The 20,990-nt window shown below is 36.3% G+C and overlaps 1 protein-coding gene across 5 annotated transcripts in view; it reads left to right on the top strand.

Annotated features, from left to right (window-relative positions):
• KCNT2 (potassium sodium-activated channel subfamily T member 2) overlaps positions 1–20,990 on the top strand; it is a 431,161-nt gene that overhangs the window by 253,151 nt on the left and 157,020 nt on the right. For all 5 annotated transcript variants that reach the window (XM_036919693.2, XM_036919691.2, XM_036919695.2 and 2 more), the window contains one exon: positions 3,273–3,381. In XM_036919693.2, the coding sequence (XP_036775588.2) occupies positions 3,273–3,381 (109 nt within the window). The remainder of the gene's footprint in view (positions 1–3,272; positions 3,382–20,990) is intronic.

The raw sequence follows: 20,990 nt of genomic DNA, 5'->3' as shown, positions 1-20,990 counted from the left end.
CTCACGCCGCCATGTTGGCTCTGCCCCTGATTTAAATTTCTGACTTCAAGCAAATAGTTCCCTACTTCAGAGCGCTCTCTGTTTCCTTCCCTCTGCTTGCAAAGTGATCAGTTTTTACCTCAGATCATCTCTCTACATATACCAGGCTAAAATCAGTAAGGTGCTGTCAACACACATTAGTATTCCTGTGCTTTCCAAATACCTCGCCTAGGCATGCCTCTGTGGACATGAGGTTTCTGTATACAGAAGGGGAAATGGAGAATAGGGGAAAGTAGTAGTTTCTGTTATAGGCATAGTTCTCCATTATGCATTTCTATAGAATTTAATTTTTATACAATTTTCTTTTTTAATTAGGAACTTATTTGATAAAAATTGGTAGTTTGTGACCTAAATTGTCCCCCAAAAGAAATATAAGTTGTTGATTAAAAAAAATTGAGCTAAAAATGTGTTCAGTCTCCTAACTTGCTATCACTTTTTTCAACACTTCTTGATAATATATTGTTAATGATAGTGATAGCCATGAAAATGATTCTTTCAATGACCTAGACTTGTATTTCTTTTAATATCCTTGCCCACCATCTTATCTCAGCATTCACTCCCAGAGGCATGCTCCTTAGATCATGTCATTGCCAGTAAATGTGACCCCTCTATAATCTCTTTTCTTAGTGCCCTCCTCTACGACCATTACCTTTTATCTTTCCAGTTCCAATCCTTGGATACAGATATCTAACTGTCTTTTTTATTACACTGGAATCTACAGTACATTGATTCTACCAAATTTTCACTGTTATTTACACTTGCAGGTCCTGCCTTCCCTTTGTAACCTATATACATTCTATAGTACAGCATTTTAATTAATAATTTCACTTCATCTTCAGTTCACGGATCCTCTCTCCATTCATATACTTAGTTTATCAAAAGTCAATGCTAGTGAAATCTGATTCTCCGTCTTGGTGTTTACTTACATGCATTTCTTCCCTTATCTTCCCTAATCATCATATCATTAAGAAACCATATTATCATATGTATTAAGAAAATAGAATCATAGGAAGAACAAAATTTTCATAAACTTCTACTTAGGATCTACCCACCAACTGGCATGTACATCTGTATGTTCTACCTTCTATCTGGTTAGTATAGATGGGCAATTTTAACAGCAATATGACTGAGAAGGGGAATAAAAAGAGTGGTATATTATGTTAGTTAGTTCCAACAGTCTATGAATGACATTTTAAGGAATTTAAAATATATCTTATAAGCTTTAGGATTCACAAATGGTCATTAATCCATGTGGCAGATCAAACAGCACTGTCCTATTATTGGGGATAATGGAAATGTTCTGTATTTGCATTGACTAATACTGTATCCAGTAGCCACAGGTGTTGTTGAGCACTTTATTGTTATTGAAATCTAGCTAGTAAGATGGAGGAACTGAACTTTATTTGTATTTAGTTTTAATTTACTTAAATTTAAATAGCCACATATGGCAGTGGTAACTGTGCTGGAGAGGATGGTTTCAGGAGAGGAATGCCGAAGAGTCGGGAGACATTAGGAGGCTGTGGCATTCGTTTAGGAGAGAGATTATCAGAGTCTGAATAAAGGTCCATGATCCCTTCACTGTGATTCCAAAACCCAGAAAATTCTGAAGAAAGAAAACATTTTAATATTTCTATTGATGGTAAAAACTGACCTAACCTGAAGTTACTTGTTGCGAATCTCTGCACTGAACCTTATTTTTTCCACTTAAATAAATATTGACACATTTAACTGAAGAAATAATAGTGTTTTAAAGCATAGGTTACTCCCTGATGTATTACGTAGGGTCTAAAATCTGAAAAAAAATTTGTATACTGAAACACTGCAAAACAGTTTATATTTATGTGTAAAATGGTTTCCAGTAATATATACTTTGCTTAATGGGCCAATAGACACTGTAAAACTTAACTGACAAGCAAAAACAACAACAACAAAAAGAGTGAGAGACATTGTTAGTAGCTTTTTTATTTTTTAAAGAGTAAATCCTGAGATGTAACTGTAGCATAAAATTTCTTCCATAAAATGTGAATGAAAAAAATAAGTAAGGGAATGAAAGAAAAAGAAAAAAGAATGGCTATTGCATATGCTGATGATACATATTATCATCAGCAAATAAAATAAAAACAGAAATAAGGTTATTGTTTAGTTTTCAGAACATCTACTGATCCATTTCCCAAGTAATCTTTTCTTGTTTCTTCATAAATTGTATTGTGCATGTGTTCATTTTGTAGATCTTTCTCACACATTCTACCTTCTATTTCTTGATTTAACTAAAAGTCCTATTTTTTAAGAACATTGTTGTTTTAGAACTTTAAATATTGCCTTTATTTCCAATACCAACTATAACTATTTATGTGGGAAAGTAAGGTTTTCCCTTCAAATAAATAATACTTTCATCACTTCTCTAAAATATGACTTCTGTGGGAAACTGAAAATCTGGCATCTGAGCTCTCATTTCTGCATGAAAACAATATGCTTAGGCTGAGTAGAATCATCTCCATTTAATATGACCTCACCCTCTCATGTACCAGTATCCTTAGTACTCATTTTTTTAATGTCACTGAACTTCAATTGCCATTTATTATCTCTCCTGGTTGGACTCTATCATCTTTTGAGTTTCTGACTGTAAGTCTTGAAGTTAAAGTACAGCTTTAATTTAAGTTTATTTTGCATTAATTTTTATTGATCTATGTTATAGTTGAATGATTGTTCAAAATCCATTACTTGTTTGCTATGTAGATATTATCTTTACCAGATTTTTAAATAATTACTTTCTAAGTCTTTTTGTTATGTGACTCTGAATGTGGTAAGTCAATAATGCTTTGAATCAATACTATTGTGTTTCATACTTTAGAATTATCAGAACTACAGGAGACTTTATACAGTCTCCGATTTACTTTCCAGACTGTACCTCAAACCTATCTACATCTCATCTCCTTGTACAGGTAAAGCATAGGAAAATTCAACATTTTGCCAAAGGCTGCCAATTCTGTTAAATACAGAACTTTATGTTAAATGCAGAACCCCTTTCCCTCTCAATTGCTTAACTCATAGTCTAGTTCTCTCTTATGAAACATTTTTCCTTTGGTAAATTGCACATGTAAAAACATCTATAAAACAAGTGGGTTTATATTGAAATTTTTGTAATCTTATTCATTGTTTTACTTTTCATATTATTTAATAGTACTACCATCCCAAGGTAAATTATTCTAATTTACCTATTTTATTTCAAACAGATCATGTTGTTTGTGAAGAAGAGTTTAAATACGCCATGTTAGCTTTAAACTGTATATGCCCAGCAACATCTACACTTATTACACTACTGGTTCATACCTCTAGAGGGCAGTAAGTATAATTTTTTTCTTTCAGATAATACATTTTAAATTACAAAAAAAATACATAAATGTAGTTAAGTGATTTAGAAATATAGTAAGCCAAGCTATACAAATAGATATTTACCTATACTTGTTTTTGTGTCAGTCATCTTCATTTGGCAAGTAGATGGACAGATAGACAGACTAACACAGACCTGGTAAGTGGTCTAAGACATACAGGAAATGGATAATTCACTACCTTTCCTAACCAATCTTGAGGTAACCTGTTTCAATGTGAATTCTAAGTGTCTACATCATTTGTTAGGCCTAGTGTCAGGGCATTATTTCTATTTTCAAGGTTAAATAGCAAATATAACTTTAAAAAACAGAACCATGACAGTTAGCGTAAGACCTTAAAGCCAGTTTTCTTTTCCCTATTCCTGAGGTAAGTTTTTATCTTAAATAGATATCTACATAATTGACTTTAAAATTTAATATTTACAATTATTATAGAATAACAAGATAGTTAATAAAATTAGGTAATACATAAAATAAATAATTTTTATATGAAATTTTAAAATATGCATTTCAAGGTAAATGTGGAACATTACATCATCAGAACATTTTGTTCTTATTTTCCTATTTTGATAGAGTTTCATAAAATACAGAGGTTGTTTTTGACTTGGATGATCTAGGGAAATATAATCAGTGTATATAATCACTGCTCTTATTTAAACAGACAAATGTTGCACTGAATTTCATATTGTTTCATATTAATACTTGGTATTTTAGACAAAATATTGATTTTTTATACGAATTCCACTGTGGTATTTTTGGTTATGATTAAAGTTAGTAAATTAATTGATGGTTATTTAAGTGATATGCCAAGTCAAATAAATAAAATTTAAAATAGTTTCTTGGGATTTAATATTATATGGAGTAAGTGGCTAATTGAATAATAGTAAATGCCCTGTGGTATTTTAAAGTATATTTACTTTCTTACCTCTAATCATGTTTTTGCTCTATTGAGACAGTAAAAGTTCCCTAAGAGCATTTTTTCAAAGTTCTGTATGGAAATGTTTCTAAACATTGACAAGTGCTTAATCTGTGAAATGGAAAGAATGCAACAGAATTGTGAATTAAATTTTCTTTGAAGAAGGTATTCAGCATTTTGATAAAATTAGATACTGAAAACCATTTTGACACCAATTAGCTGAACTTTCGTAGAACCCATCACATAGGTTCATTATTCACCATTCCATCTTCATTAGAGAATCATATAACTTTAGCACTTAATGTGTAGTCCTGCTTCAATGTTGTACAGGTGATGAAGAGAGACCCACTGATACCAACATGCATCATCACTCATAGACTGGTTAAATCACATTTTCAACTGCTAGTAAATATTATTTATTGGAACACAATATTGCCTCGTGTACAAATTGCACATGAAAGAAGGTAAATGATAATTTCAGTGACCTTTAAAATAGGGTCTTTTCCAACATACAGTAGTGAATTTTGCCATATTAAAAAAGTAATGTTGTTGAAGACATTGTTACTACATAATTAAGGATTTCCTATGAATAAGATTTACCTGCAAAATTGCTTCACTACTAAGTGTAACAGTAAATGTTGTAGTCCACCGCAAGAACTTTCTTTAGAGCAGATTTATTGAGATATAATTCACTCGTTTAAAGTGTGCAATTTAGTGTTTTTAGTGTAGTGATAGAATTGTACACTCATTACCACTATTCAACGCCTGATTGCTTTCACTGCCCTATGAAGAAACTTTCAGCAGTCACCCACATTTCCCCCAACCCTCTCAGCCCTAGGCAGCCATTAATCTACTCTGTCTCTATACATTTCCCTATTCTTAACATTGCATATTGCATACAAATGGAATCATACAATATGTGCTTTGTTTTGTTTGTTTTTGGACAGGCTTCTTTCACTTGTCATAATATTTTGAAGATTAACCCATATTGTAATGTACATCAGTACTTCATTTCTTTTTGTAATTGAATAATATTCCGTTGTTTGGATACATTAGATTTTATTTTTCTGTTATCAGCTGATGGAGAGTTGGGTTGTTTCCAGCATTGTGAATAAAGCTGCTCTTAATATTCAGATAAAGATTTCTGTGTGGACATATGCTTTCATTTTTTTGGGTATATATCTACAAGTGAAGAGTTTGGTCATATGGTAACTGTTTTGTCTTTTATGGGAACTGCCAGCATGTTTTCCAAAGAGACTGAAACATTTTTATTCCCATTAGCAATTTATCAGGATTCCAATTTCTTTACATTCTTAGCAACACTTGTTATTGTCTGCCTTTTCGATCATAACCATTCTAGTGAATACAAAGTTTTGTTTCATTGTGGTTTTGATTTGCATTTCACTGGTACCTAATAACATTGAGCATTATTTCATGTGTTTATTGGTCATTTATACATCTTTGAAGAAAAACGTATTCAGATCCTTTTCTCACTTTTTAAAATTGGGTTGTTTCTGATTATTGAGTTGTAATAATTGTCATATATTCTAGATACAAGTACCCTAATCAGATATATAGCATCACTTGAATATAAATAATTATCCAAACAGTAGATCACTTAATTTAACATATCTAATATATTTTATAAAGAATTTTGTTTGACTAAAGTAATTTTCATTGTCTTCTATATTATACATTAGTTGAAGATATACTCAGGATTCACTTATTAACTGAACATATTTGAAATTTTGCCCTTGAGCTTCAGCAGAAATTAGAGAGTTCAAATATATTGATTCAATAATAAGGGAACAAAATTGGGAACTGAATTAAGTAGTATAATGGGAAAAATGAGTAGTCTAGAATATTCTATGCAAGAATTACCAAACCACTAATTGAAAAGAAAGCTTACAATAATATTCAAATTTCTCCATTAAAAATGGAGAGTGAATAATATTATTAAACCTTCATTTTATAGTACATGGTGATTTTGACTGAAGATAGTTGATTTTCACAAGCTGTTGTGTATTCTTTTAGTTTGTACAAGTGAAAAAAGAAGCTAAGACTTTAGGATCCAATAAGCACAGACATAAATACAATATGAAACCTAAAATGGTCTAATTAAAAAATGTATTTTTAAATAAAATTCTATGTACCATATAGGTATTTAAAGAAAATAATAAATACAAGTTTTGAAACAAATGAGACAGACAAAGGAATCAGAAGTCAGAGCTCAAAATGTCAGCCCCTTTTCAGTGACAGCCCATCAGTGTGTGTCCCTGTGACAGTGGGATTCCCCATCAGCCCTAGGATCAGACTGAACCACTCAAACACCTGCCCCCTTTTCTTAGTCCTCTTCATCTTCCAGCCAGTGCAAACAGGAACAGAGATGGAAAACAATATTAATGATGAAATTTTATATAGGAAAAATATTAATGTAAAAAAGTTCAGTCTTGTACTTTGGAGTCTCTGTAGCAAACTCAGCCTGTGCCCTGACTACTGTAGTCCAAAGGTTGTTTGACACTCTTATGATCTTACATTTTCTTTCCCTGTATGTTAGTATATTCCTTTTAGTTCTGGTTGATGTGTAAGTCATAAAGTGGGTTTTAGATGACTCTAAGCAACTGTGTTCCTTTTATCCACTGACTATTTCCTCCGTATTTTAGCGCTCCATTTTCCCCGCTTCACTCAATTTACATTTGAGTGTTCAGAGCTCCTGGCAGTGGAGCTCATGGTTAAACTAGAATTTTGATTTATTTTGCAATCTTGTTAGAATGGTGAAGGTAAATTTATTCTTTGGATTACTGGAGGATGACAAATGTGGGCCATAATAATTTTAACAAGAAAATGCCAAATAACCAGGATAGACATTGTTGACAGACATTCAGCTGACCCATCAGGATGGCATTTCATCCTTACCAAACATTAATTTTCTTTTTCTTTTCCTTTCAATAAACCTCTGTAAAAATATTTATCTCATTTGTTCCAACTAAGAGGTATTTTTTTTTATCTCAGTGATAATCAGTGGGAAAGAGAAAATTGATAAGAAAATATTACAAAGTTAGAAATTATAAAATGTGGCCACGGTCTAGGTAAGAATGTAAGAAAGAGGAAAATGAAGACAATCTCCTCACACATTGAGTCTGGAATCAAGAGCTATTGAATGTGTGGTTTGACAGAAGGAAGAAGAGATTCGGTATCGGGTAGATCTGCCTTCCAGCGTGGAGATGACTCTGGGTATCTTTGCTGCCCCTGATTCCTGAGGGGGGAGCAATGTCCTTCAGGTCCACAGACTAAAAGTAGGAACAGGGCGGATCTGGGAGAAATGGCAGCGTAAGATTTTTCCTGGGAAATTATTACTTTTAGGAAATAGATGGAAGAAAAAAGAAAAGCAAGTGTAGTATAACATAGTGGAATAAAAAGGAGTGAGTATTTCTAAAAAGAACTATAGACAGATAGTAAAGAATATAGATGCTTTAAGGCTGATGGAGACACAGACAGAGTCAGTACGTCGCTGGTCTCTGAGGAGTTCAGAGAAAACGATTTTCGACACTGGAGACTTTCGTCTCGAGAGAAGATGAGAATAAGTAAGGAGATGATAAGGTGAGGGCTGGCTGAAGGCTGCCCCTTCAATGAATTTTTCCATGAAGATGAAAAAGAGAAATAATGAAAGCTGTATCGCACAGAGATGTGAGGAGTACTTTTTCTATATATGTTTGCATGTATGTCTGTATGTATTTGTCTATTTATTTTTTGTTTGCTTTTAAAGTTTAATTTGCAGGGTAGGTGTACCAGTGAGGATAAAAAGATTGAAAAGGCAGTGAAAGATTAGGGGACGGGACCCAGAGACTGCCTGGCATATCTCTACCGGGTAAGGAAGAAAATCATGTATTTCTTAGAAAGGGATGGGTTGGGGAAGTGGTAATTTACAGTAATTTTATTTATTTGTAATAAGGAATCTTGCACTAGTTAAAAAATATATTCTGTCCCACATAAAATAGAATGACTAAAAGCAGGGGTAGTATTTATTTTGCAAATTAAAAGTGTGGGGATCAGCATCTAGAGCAGCTTGTCTGACTCGAGTGACATCAAAGCACCTATTTCTTTATGTCTTTTTATTCCAACATCATTAGCTATAGACCTTAATCTTTAAGATTTCTTCCTTGTAATCATAAAATGCCTGCTTTTCTTTGGGCTATTCTACTTCTGGGTAGAAAGAAAGGGAAATGGCAAAAGGGCCAACCACTGCCAACTAAAACGATTTAAAGCATCATGAAGTCTAACCATTGCCTTTAACATCTAAAAGATACAGCTATATTTGGCATATTAGAATGTGAGCTTGATTCTGGTTATGTCTGTAAGCAATATAAATGATTTAAACTTATATAAATATATATATACACACACACACACATGTATGTACATACACACATTTTTAGTATCTTTACTATGTTTACTATTTTTAAATAACTAGGTTACATATCATAGGAATGAAAAGGCAGATCAAAGGGCCTTATCTGGGAGCACACTGATCATACAAACAACTTCAGCAGCCTGAGTTTTATATGTGAAATACAATGAAGGTCATTGCTACTCATTTAAAGAGAGCTTGAATCCGGCTGTGCAAACTTGGCCCTTTTTAAAATGAAGAAATATTATTAGGTTTATCTGTAGTATAGTTGCTAATTATTATAATTTTTAAATAATCTTCACCTGAATTTTTAACATGTCAAAGAACCAAAACCAAGCATATTATTATTGCACAATATTTCTGATTAGAGTAGAAACTAAAACTGGCTCTCTGGGAACTTCATATCCTAATCACAACCAGAAGTCCTTGTTTGGTAGCATTCATGCTGTAAGTGGAACTCATAAATTCAGTGAGGAAATGTGGCAGAAATGAAAGAACATCAGTTTTGGCAGATAGAAATGACTGACTCACTAACTGGTAAAGCCAACTGACTTTGAGCCAATTACACACTCCATTTAATTTTGTCATTTTATTTGGAAAATTTGGGATAATAATTTTCTCATCCATTTCTTTATTCATTTACTTGACTATTTTTTATTGAATGCTTATCATGTGACAGAACCATTCCATGTGTAGTTGCAACAGGGAAACAGAAAAATCCCTCCTTCCAGGGATCTTATAGGCTAAACATGTAAATAATAAAATCAAATGAGTAGAATATATACGATCTTAGAACGGCAATAGTGTGATGGAAAAAATGAAACAGAGAAGGACAACAGGGTGTTCAAGAATGTAACAATGGGTTCAATTTAAATGATATAGTCGTATAAAACCTCAGCAGTAATTGATATTTAACCAATGACCTGATCAAGTTAAGGTGGTGAGCCATGCAAGTTACCTGAGATACGAGTTTTCCGGGCTGAAGGAAAAGCAAAGATGCTGAGATGCAAGCACATCTGATAATCGGAGAAGCCACGGGTCAGTGTAGATAGAGCAGAGGGAAGGAAAGGAAGTAAGTGGTAAGATCTGAGAGGATACAAGGGGCCCACCCGGTAGGGTCATCTCGGCCATTGTAAGACTGGGAAGTCATTGAGAGATTCTGAGCTGAGGAGTGGTAAGATTTGAATAATAAGAGAAGCAAACACATTGGCTTCTCGGTTGAGCAAAGCAATTAGGAGATTATGGGAAAGTCTAAACCAGAGGATTTAAACCTTGTATGCACAGGTGCAAGTGTGGAAGTGATAAGAAGGGCTTAGATTCTAGACACATTTTGAAGTTATTGTTAAGGTTTGTTGAGTGATAGGATGTGTGGTTGAACAGAAAGAGAAGTCTATGATGATTGCGAATCTTTGCACTGAGCAAACAGAAGTATATAATTGTGATTCACCACACTAAAGAACACACCAGATCGAGGTTTTCGTTTTGAACATGTTAAGTTTAAGATACATATTAGATTCCCCAAATTTTGTCCAGTATTTTGCTCACACTGCAGATATAAATTTGGCTGTCAGAATATAAGCATTATTTAAATGCATGAAACTGGGTAAAGTGACCCCCGGATTATTATGAAGAGTATGTACAGCCATGCCAGACCATGGCAGACAAGTTTTTAGTTCTCTCACTGACTCTGTTACGCTTTATCAAGTGAGTCAGATTCTACATACATCAAAACCATTCTTTTAAGTTGGTATCAGAGACAATGTCAGGGTGGCAGGAGAGGTGCTTTAAGGACAAAGCAGGACACTCAACCATTTATTGGGTTTGTGATGGAGTGGAAAAAGACTTAAGCCTTTTACACATGTCTTTCTCAGGGTTTATGCCAAAACATAGCAATTCTATTGATTATAAGAGAATAAATAAATTTTTGTAACTTTGTTTAGATATTTTTTTTAACAAAGGATGACATGAATGAGCAAATATACATTAGAATGCTTCCAAGCAATAAACAGTGAGAATGTGTGTCTTCACCAGGGCCAGTCTTTTGAATCACTGTCTTAAGTATTATATCAATTAGGATTACACAGATTTTGAAAAAGATAATTCAAATACATACAATGTCAGGCATTTTATTTTCAAGCAATATATTATTCAGTCATGGAAAATCAGAAGAAAACCAAATAGAGTTATAGGAGGTATAAAACTCCTCTGTCTCCTTAAAAGATACAAGTTTTTATTGACTTTCTGATATTTTATTTGAAAGAAATGCATTAAAAAAAAATTTAAACAGGAGAAAATTATTAAATACAATCACATTATTTTAAATGTAGAAGATATAAAGATAAAAAAGACAGGTATCATAGAAAATAATGGTTGAATTTTGTTAATATAAGTAGATGACACTTGCCAGCAGATCAGAAATATGTTCAAACAATTATTACTAAAATTATTAATTAAAGAAAATGTCAAAATAATTTTATTTACATAGCCAGAAAAAAGAGGCTTCAAGTAGAAGTCAGTTGGTATATCACATAAATATGTATTTTAAGTATTTTGAATGTAAGGAAAGATAATTAAAATTACAGTGCTACATGCTGTTGATAGATGTTAGAGTAAGGAGAATCATTTTTTTTAGCAGAATCAATTTTTAGAAGTGGAGTTTTGTAAAGTTGTCCTCAGGGCTGGTTATTTCATAAGAATTTCCATCAATGGGATATGCAGACTGCAGATCTGGGTATTGTGGCATTGTTCTTTGTGAAATGAAAATTAAGGTATAAACACTGAATAAGTTTTGCCTGTTGTTTTCAAAGTAACTGATGTCTTTAAAAATGCAGGAATACCTTCATCTATGGGTGTTTCCTTAGACAGCAAAATGTTATCATACCTGTAAAATTATAGAAGATGTTCTTGCTCAGTTTTCTGTCTTGAAAATTATAATTGTGTACATTTAAACTTAAGTGAAATTTAGACTTTCTCAAATAACTATTTCACCAAAGATTGCTTAATGGTTTTTTGAAATCTGAAACCACCATAGAAACACATTAAGCTAAAGTGCAGTGTGATTAATCTGTGTGAGTGGTATATAAAGAGTGATTTCATTATTTCACAGAATTGCCAAATTTGTTTTCCAAGGCACAGTTGTTAATATTTTTGAATGGGTGTTAATACTTTTCCTGAAAAAAATACATTTTCAAGTAAGATTGGGAAATTCTGGATTAAATACTAAATTTTCCATGGTTTGCTTTTTATATCTTTATTTGAATTTAAGCCTTAGGGACTAGTTGGAAAAATAGTGCAGAGAGTGCCCACACCCTTGCCATGGAAACTTCCCCTGAAGTTCACATCTTACATAATCATAGTGTAACTGAATGAGGAGTTAAATATGGTGCAATACTATTGACTAAATTATTGACCTTATTTGAATTTCACCAGTTTTCCATTAGTGTTCCTTTTCTGCTCCAGGATCCTCTCCAAGATCTACATTGCATTTAGTTTTTATTTCTCCTATGGCTTCTCTAATCTGGCAGCTCTTGTGGGTCATATTCAAATCAGTATGACTTATGACTTTTAATGTATATATACAAAAAGATACAGGAATACAGATGTGTCTGAATGTATCTGTTAGAGCCACACGTGGTAAGCTCTGTCTCCCAAGACAGCCTCGAAACAGCGACAGCTCAGTAGGACTTAACTCACTGATCAGACCTTGGTTACTAGACATCATTCTCCAATAAAAGGAATGAGGGTTCTTTGGAGTATTGGTTGAATCGGGTGCTTGGGCAGGGAAAATACAAGAGGAGCCTAGAGAAAAGGATTTGTTCAGAAGAGTGTGTGGGCTTGTCCAAATGACACAAAAACTAACCTGAAGGAGTTATGAATGAGTTAAGATGGAACAGATTGAGAAAGAAAACAATGAAGACATTAGATTTTAAACCACAGAATCAAGTAAATATATTGATATAAACAATGGAATAAATGAATAAAGGGGAAAGAATGATAGCTCTTCCTTTTCAAATAATTCCAACTGATGAATGTAGAAGGAAAAAGAAAAATAGATAGTCATCATTAGGCAAACAACTGCTATAGACAAGATCTTCCAGTGGGTGAAAGATCTTAGTAAGTGAAAATTTGAGGAGACACAGGAAAAATGTGTGGTCTTAACATGTCTTTCATTGATATTTAATAACTATGGAAGGAAAAATTGTAATTTTACAGTGGAGAAATGTGACAGACACCACCTTCACCAAGACATTAAAGTAAACAACACGAATAAAAAGAGATGCTGACATCGTTTAATCCCTGAATGCACTAGGAAGAACATGACACAATTTCTTAGGTATTCCTGCCAACATTTTCTGATGATTAGGAAACATCAGAGACACCCTTCAAAACAATTGATGAGTGCTCTTCAAAAATGTCAAGGCACTGAAAAGTAAGGCAAGACTTTGAATTAAATATTTATTTTTAAACATTTTAGTCTCTTGAGAGTGACTTAAATAATTTACATAGTGGTTTTTTTTTTTTCCATCAGTCTGGGAAATGTTTTGTATTTCTTCTTTTATAATTTCTACTTTCAGTTTTTTCTATGGAGGAACTATTGCTTTTTTTCTTTTTCTGCTTTTTTCTTTATTTTTATTTTGTTATCTTAATGTACAGTTACATGAACAACATTATGGTTACTAGACTCCCTCTATTATCTAGTCCCGCCCCCACACCCCATTACAGTCACTGTCTTCTCTGTGTTGTACAGCCCTCCCTATGCTCTCCCCCACCACATTATGTCTGCTAATTGTAATGCCCACTTTTCCCCTTATCACTCCCCTCCCCAGTCTCTTTCCCTTTCGTAACTACTAGTCCATTCTTGGGTTCTGTGCTTCTGCTGCTGTTTTGTTCCTTCTGTTTTCCTTTGTTCTTATACTCCACAGATGAGTGAAATCATTTGGTACTTGTCTTTCTCTGCCTGGCTTATTTCACTGAGCATAATACCCTCTAGCTCCATCCATGTTGTTGCAAATGGTAGGATCTGTTTTTCTTCTTATGGATGAATAATATTCCATTGTGTATATGTACCACATCTTCTTTATCCATTCAGTTATTGATGGACATTTAGGTTGCTTCCATTTCTTGGCTATTGTAAATAGTGTTGCTATAAACATAGGGGTGCATCCATCTTTTTCAAACTGGGCTGCTGCATTCTTAGGGTAAATTCCTAGAAGTGGAATTCCTGGGTCAAATGTTATTTCTATTTTAAGCAATTTGAGGAATCTCCATACTGCTGTCCACAATGGTTGAACTAATTTACATTGCCACCAGCAGTGTAGGAGGGTTCCCCTTTCTCCACAACCTCACCAAAATTTGTTTTTGTTTGTCTTTTGGATGGTAGCATTCCTTACTGGTGTGAGGTGATATGTCATTGTGGTTTTAATTTGCATTTCTCTGATGACTAGCGATATGGAGTATCTTTTCATGTGTCTGTTGACCATCTGAATTTCTTCTTTAGAGAACTGTCTATTCAGCTCCTCTGCCCATTTTTTAATTGGATTATTTGCTTTTTGTTTGTTGAGGTGTGTGAGCTCTTTATATATTTTGGATGTCAACCCTTTATCAGATCTGTCATTTATGGATATATTCTCCCATACTGTAGGGTACCTTTTTGTTCTATTGATGGTGTCCTTTGCTGTACAGAAGGTTTTCAGCTTGATATAGTCTCACCTGTTCATTTTTACTTTTGTTTCTGTTTCCCCGGGAGGTATGTTCATGAAGAAGTCGCTCATGTTTATGTCTAAGAGATTTTTGCCTATGTTTTTTTCTAAGAGTTTTATGGTTTCATGATTTACATTCAGGACTTTGATCAATTTCAAATTTACTTTTGTGTATGGGGTTAGACAGTGATCCAGTTTTATTCTCTTATATGTAGCTGTCCAGTTTTGCCAACATGAGCTGTTGAAGAGGCTGTCATTTCCCCATTGTATGTCCATGGCTCCTTTATCATATATTAATTGACCATATATGTTTGGGTTAACGTTTGGAGTCTCTATTCTGTTCCACTGGTCTGTGGCTCTGTTCTTGGGCCAGTACCAAATTGTCTTGATTACTGTGGCTTTGTAGTAGAGCTTGAAGTTCGGGAGCGAGATCCCCACCAATTTATTCTTCCTTCTCAGGATTGCTCTGGCTATTCGGGGTCTTTGATGTTTCCATATGAATTTTTGAACTATTTGTTTCAGTTCATTGAAGAATGCTGTTGGTAATTTGATAGGGATTGCATCGAATCTGTATATTGCTTTGGGCAGGATGGCCACTTTGACGATATTAACTCTTCCTAGCCAAGAGCATGGGATGTTTTCATTTGTTAGTGTCCTCTTTAATTTCTCTTAAGAGTGTCTTGTAGTTTTCAGGGTATAGGTCTTTCACTTCCTTGGTTAGGTTTATTCCTAGGTATTTTATTCTTTTTGATGCTATTGTGAATGGAATTCTTTTCCTGATTTCTCTTTCTATTGGTTCATTGTTAGTGTATAGGAAAGCCACAGATTTCTGTGTGTTAACTTTGTATCTTCAACTTTTCTGAATTCTGATATTAGTTCTAGTAGTTTTGGAGTGGAGTCTTTAGGGTTTTTTAAGTACAATATCATGTCATCTGCAAATAGTGACAGTTTGACTTCTTCTTTACCAATCTGGATTCCTTGTAGTTCTTTGTTTTGTCTGATTGCCATGACTAGGACCTCCAGTACTATGTTGAATAACATTAGGGAGAGTGGGCATCCCTGTCTTGTACCCAGTCTCAGAGGAAAAGCTTTTAGCTTCTCGCTGTTCAGTATGATGTTAGCTGTGGGTTTATCATATATGGCCTTTATTATGTTGAGGTACTTTCCCTCTTTTGTTGAGAGTTTTTATCATGAATGGATGTTGAATTTTGTTGAATGCTTTTTCAGCATCTATGGAGATGATCATGTGGATTTTGTCCTTCTTTTTGTTGATGTGGTGGATGATGTTGATGGATTTTTTAATGTTGTACCATCCTTGCATCCCTGGGATGAATCCCACTTGGTCGTGGTGTATGATCCTCTTGATGTATTTTTGAATTTGGTTTGATAATACTTTGTTGAGTATTTTTGCATCTCTGTTCATCAGAGATATTGGTCTGTAGTTTTCTTTTTTGGTGGGGTCTTTGCCTGGTTTTGGTATTAGGGTGATGTTGGCTTCATAGAATGAGTTTGGGAGTATTCCCTCCTCTTCTATTTTTTGGAAAACTTTAAGGAGAATGGATATTATGTCTTCCCTGTATGTCTGATAAAATTCCGAGGTAAATCCATCTGGCCTGGGGGTTTTGATCTTGGGTAGTTTTTTGTTTATCACTTCAATTTCGTTGCTGGTAGTTGGTCTGTTTAGATTTTCTATTTATTTCTGGGTCAGTCTTGGAAGGTTGTATTTTTCTGGGAAGTTGTCCATTTCTCCTAGGTTTCCTAGCTTGTTGGCATATAGGTTTTCATAGTACTCTCTAATAATTCTTTGTATTTCTGTGGGTTCCGTCGTGATTTTTCCTTTCTCATTTTTGATTCTGTTGATGTGTGTTGATTCTCTTTTTCTCTTAATAAGTCTGGTTAGAGGCTTATCTATTTTGTTTATTTTCTTGAAGAACCAGCTCTTGGTTTCATTGATTTTCTCTATTGTTTTATTCTTCTCAATTTTATTTCTTTCTTTCTTTCTGATGTTTATTATATCCCTCCTTCTGCTGACCTTAGGCCTCATTTGTTCTTCTTTTTCCAATTTCAATAATTGTTACATAAGACTATTCAGGATTGTTCTTCCTTCTTTAAATATGCGTGGATTGCTACATACTTTCCTCTTAAGACTGCTTTTGCTGCATCTCACAGAAGTTGGGACTTTGTGTTTTTGTTGTCTTTTGTTTCTATATATTGCTGAATCTCCATTTTAATTTGGTCATTGATCCATTGATTATTTTGGAGCATGTTGTTAGCCTCCCTGTGTTTGTGAGCCTTTTTGCTTTCTTTGTACAATTTATTTCTAGTTTTGTACCTTTGTGGTCTGAAAAGTTGGTTGGTAGAATTTAATCTTTTTGAATTTACTGAGGCTCTTTTTGTGGCCTAGTATGTGGTCTATTCTGGAGAATGTTCTATGTGCACTTAAGAAGAATGTGTATCCTGTTGCTTTTGGATGTATAGTTCTATAGATGTCTATTAGGTCCATCTGTTCTAGTGTGTTGTTCAGTGCCTCTGTGTCCTTACTTATTTTCTGTCTGGTGGATCTGTCCTTTGGAGTGAGTGGTGTGTTGAGGTCTCCCAAAATGAATGTATTGAATTCTATTTCCTCCTTTAATTCTGTTAGTATTTCTTTCCCTTATGTTGGTGCTCCTGTATTGGGTTCATATATGTTTATAATGGTTATATCCTCTTGTTTTACTGAGCCCTTTATCATTATGTAATGTTGTTCTTTATCTCTTGTTACTGTTTTTGTTTTGAAGTCTATTTTGTCTGATACTCGTACTGTAACACCTGGGTTTTTCTCCCTGTTGTTTGCATGAAATATCTTTATCCCTTGAATTTTAATCTGTGCATGTCTTTGGTTTTTAGGTGAGTCTCTTGTGAGCAACATATAGATGGGTCTGGCTTTTTTATCCATTCTATTACTCTGTGTCTTTTGTTTGGTGCATTCAGTCCATTTACATTTAGGGTGATTATTGAAAGGTATGAATTTATTGCCATTGCAGGCTTTAAGTTTGTGGTTACCAAAGGTTCAAGGTTAGCTTCTTTACTACCATACTGTCTAACTTAACTTGCTTATTGAGCTATTATAAACACGGTCTGATGATTCTTTGTTTCTCTCTCTTCTTATTCCTCCTCCTCCATTCTTCATATGTTGGGTGTTTTGTTCTGTGCTCTTTTTAGGAGTGCTCCCATCTAGAGCAGTCCCTGTAAGATGTTCTGTAGAGGTGGTTTGTGGGAGGCAAATTCCCTCAACTTTTGCATGTCTGGGAATTGTTTAATTCCTCCTTCATATTTAAAGGATAATCATGCTGTATACAGGAGTCTTGGTTCGAGGCCCTTCTGTTTCATTGCATTAAGTATATCATGCCATTCTCTTCTGGCCTGTAGGGTTTCTGTTGAAAAGTCTTATGATAGCCTGATGGGTTTTCCTTAATAGGTGACCTTTTTTCTCTCTCTGGCTGCCTTTAATACTCTGTCCTTGTCCTTGATCTTTGCCATTTTAATTATTATGTGTCTTGGTGTTGTCCTCTTTGGTTCCCTTCTCTTGGGAGTTCTGTGTGCCTCCGTGTTCTGAGCAACTAATTCCTCCCCCAGTTTGGGGAAGTTTCCAGCAGTTATTTCTTCAAAGACACTTTCTATCCCTTTTTCTCTTTCTTCCTCTGGTACCCCTTTAATGCAGATATTGTCCTTTTGGATTGGTCTTACATTTCTCTTAATATTGTTTCATTTCTGGAGATTCTTTTATCTCTCTCTGTGTCAGCTTCTATGCGTTCCTGTTCTCTGGTTTCTATTCCATTAATGGTCTCTTTCATCCCATCCATTCTGCTTTTAAGTTCTTCCAGAAATTGTTTTATTTCTGTAGTCTCCTTCTGTACTTGCTCCTTTAGCTCTTACACATTTCTCTGCAGATCCATTCACATGTTTATGATTTTTATTTTGAATTCTTTTTCAGGGAGACTGGTTAGGTCTGTCTCTGCAGATCCTCTCTCATGGGTTGTCTGGACTATTTTGGACTGGACTAAATTCTTCTGCCTTTTCATGGTGATAGCAGTGACTGTAGGCAGGTTGAGGCTATGTCAGCTGGGAGTAGAAAGTCCTTTCCTGCTTGCTGGATGCTTTGCCCTTCTTTGCTGCCTGTGTTGGTTACCCGCACTCCTGGAGTAGCTTCCGGGTTAATTCAGTAAGCTGCTGTGGGCGGGGTCTCCAACAGAGCAGCACAGAGACCTGCGGGGAGTGGCAGGCACGCCGGGTGTGCTCCCCCATGATAGCGGCACCCCTGCCGGGCAGCTGTGTGCTGGCAGCAGCCTTTGGGTCTTGCCCATGTGGCTGTACTTTGGGTTGGCTGCTGAGAGATTGGCTGCTCCTAGGCTGCTCCTACGCTGCTTCCGCCAGCTACCGCAGGCCACTCCTGAGCTCTTCTGGCGCTGCCTTCTCCGGCACATGCTGGCTGCACTCAGGCCCTTCTGGCATCGCTGCAGGTGCATGCAGGCCTCTCCGTGCCCCTCTGGTGCTGCCGCCGGTGGTACACTAGGGCCGCTCCCAGCCCGCTTGGTTGCCACCGCTGCGGGCTCGTGCCGGCCTCTCCCAGGTCCTTCTGGCGCTGCAGCCGCCGGCGCACATGGGCTGCTCGGTTGCTGCTGCAGCGGGCTCACATGGGCCGCTCCCCATCCTCCCTGGTGCCTCCGGCACGTGTCAGCACTCCCTGTCCCCTCTGGCGCCGGTGCCCCCAGTGCGCGCCTCTGCTCTCCACTACTGGGCTGGTGTTTCAGGGTCCGTGCCAGTTGGGAAAATGACTGGCAGGCTTCTTAGTGCCATGAGGGGCTTCCAAGCTGTGCTTCTGCCCAGGGGGTTAGGGCGCCTAAAGTTCCCCGGGTCCCCAGCTGCTGGCTAAGTGTGCCAGGACGACTTCGTCCAGCTGTGGGGTCCCTGTCTTTTCAATACTTGCAAAAAGCACTCCCTTTTCTTTTGTCTCAGGGGCGCCGGTTGTGGGGACCTGCCCACAGGTTTTGCTTTTCCATTTCTCTAATATCCAGCACCCCATGCACCTTGTGTCTGCCCTCCGAGTGCGGATTTCTAGAGCTGGTTGTTTAGCAGTCCTGGGCTTTCACTTCCTCCCTGCTCCGACTCCTATATTCCCACTGGGTTCTGGGGTGGGAGTGCGTTCAGGTCCCTCCGGGCCACGGCTTGTATCTTACCCCCTTCATGTGATGTTGGGTTCTCACAGATGTAGAGGTATCCTGGCTGTTGTTGTACTGTATCCACTGGTGTCTCTTCTAGGAATAGTTGTATTTATTGTATTTTCATAAATATATATGTTCTTGGGAGGAGATTTCTATTGAACTATTCATGCTACCATCTTGGCTCCGCCCTTTAAAAGGCTTTTTTAAAGCAAACCTTGCTCTCCTTCCTATTCTAATGCCCCACACCATTAGCAGCATAGGAACTTTCCAGCCCCAGCAGGATGGGAGAATGCCTTTATCCAGGAGTGTGACTGGCCGTGTGGCAGCTCTGTGTATCCTTTTGGTCTTATGTGCTTCCCAGGTAGGTAGTGTCCCTACCCACTGCTCAGTGGCTGACCACAGACGATGTTACTTACTGGCTGGCTTCCTGGAACACCCTAAACCCAATGCCTAACACTTGCTCTGAGGGCACACATCTGCCCTATTTCTTACACAACAGAGCTTTCTGATAAATGGTCCCAGGGAGAGGTAACTCCCCTCAGTCACTCCTAGCAGGCTGCCCAGGTGTATCACTCTAGCATCTTGTTAGGCTCCCCCAGATGACTTATTTGGCTTATATATATATATTATGTCATTAACAGGGTTATGACAGACATACCTCCAGGTGTGTGTGTTTGTGTGTGGTTAGGGTGGGGGATGCTGTACTGCCTCTCACCTGGCTGCATGAACCTGCCAATATTTTTATCTGTTTGACACCTCAAGAAAGGCTGGAATAGGAATGTGGAACTTTCTGTTGCTCAGACTTCGGGATTGAAAAGGAAGATCATGGAGAAGTCTTTTTCATATTTCATACCTTCCATATCCTTCCTTTATTTTCCTCTACAGGGTGTAAATTTCACTGCATCAAGAAACAGCATGTAATTCACACTTCCTTTTCTAAAACTTGCCTGCCTCACACTACCTTGGTCTAAACTACATGGGTTTCCTTGGCCATTGCATTGGTTTGATGGAGCTGCCATAACAAAGAAACTGGCTTAAACAATAGAAACTTTTCACAGTTTTAGAGGTTGGAAGTCTAAAATCAAGGTGCTGGCAGGTTTGGTTTCTCCAGGGTTTCTCCCCTTGCTGGTACATGTCTGCTTTCTCACTGTGGCCTCGCATCGTCTTTCCTATGTGAACATATATCCCTAGTTTCTTTTTGTGTGTCTAAATTTCTTCTGAAGACACCAGTCAGACCGGATTAGGTCCCACACGAATAGCCTCTTCATCACCTCTTTGAAGGCCCTATCTCCAAATGCAATCACATTCTGAGATACTAGTGCTTAGGACTTCAACATA

Source organism: Manis pentadactyla, chromosome 19 (assembly GCF_030020395.1).
Source record: "Manis pentadactyla isolate mManPen7 chromosome 19, mManPen7.hap1, whole genome shotgun sequence".
NCBI classification, from domain to species: Eukaryota; Metazoa; Chordata; class Mammalia; order Pholidota; family Manidae; genus Manis; species Manis pentadactyla.
This window is presented reverse-complemented; position numbering and strand designations above follow the sequence as displayed.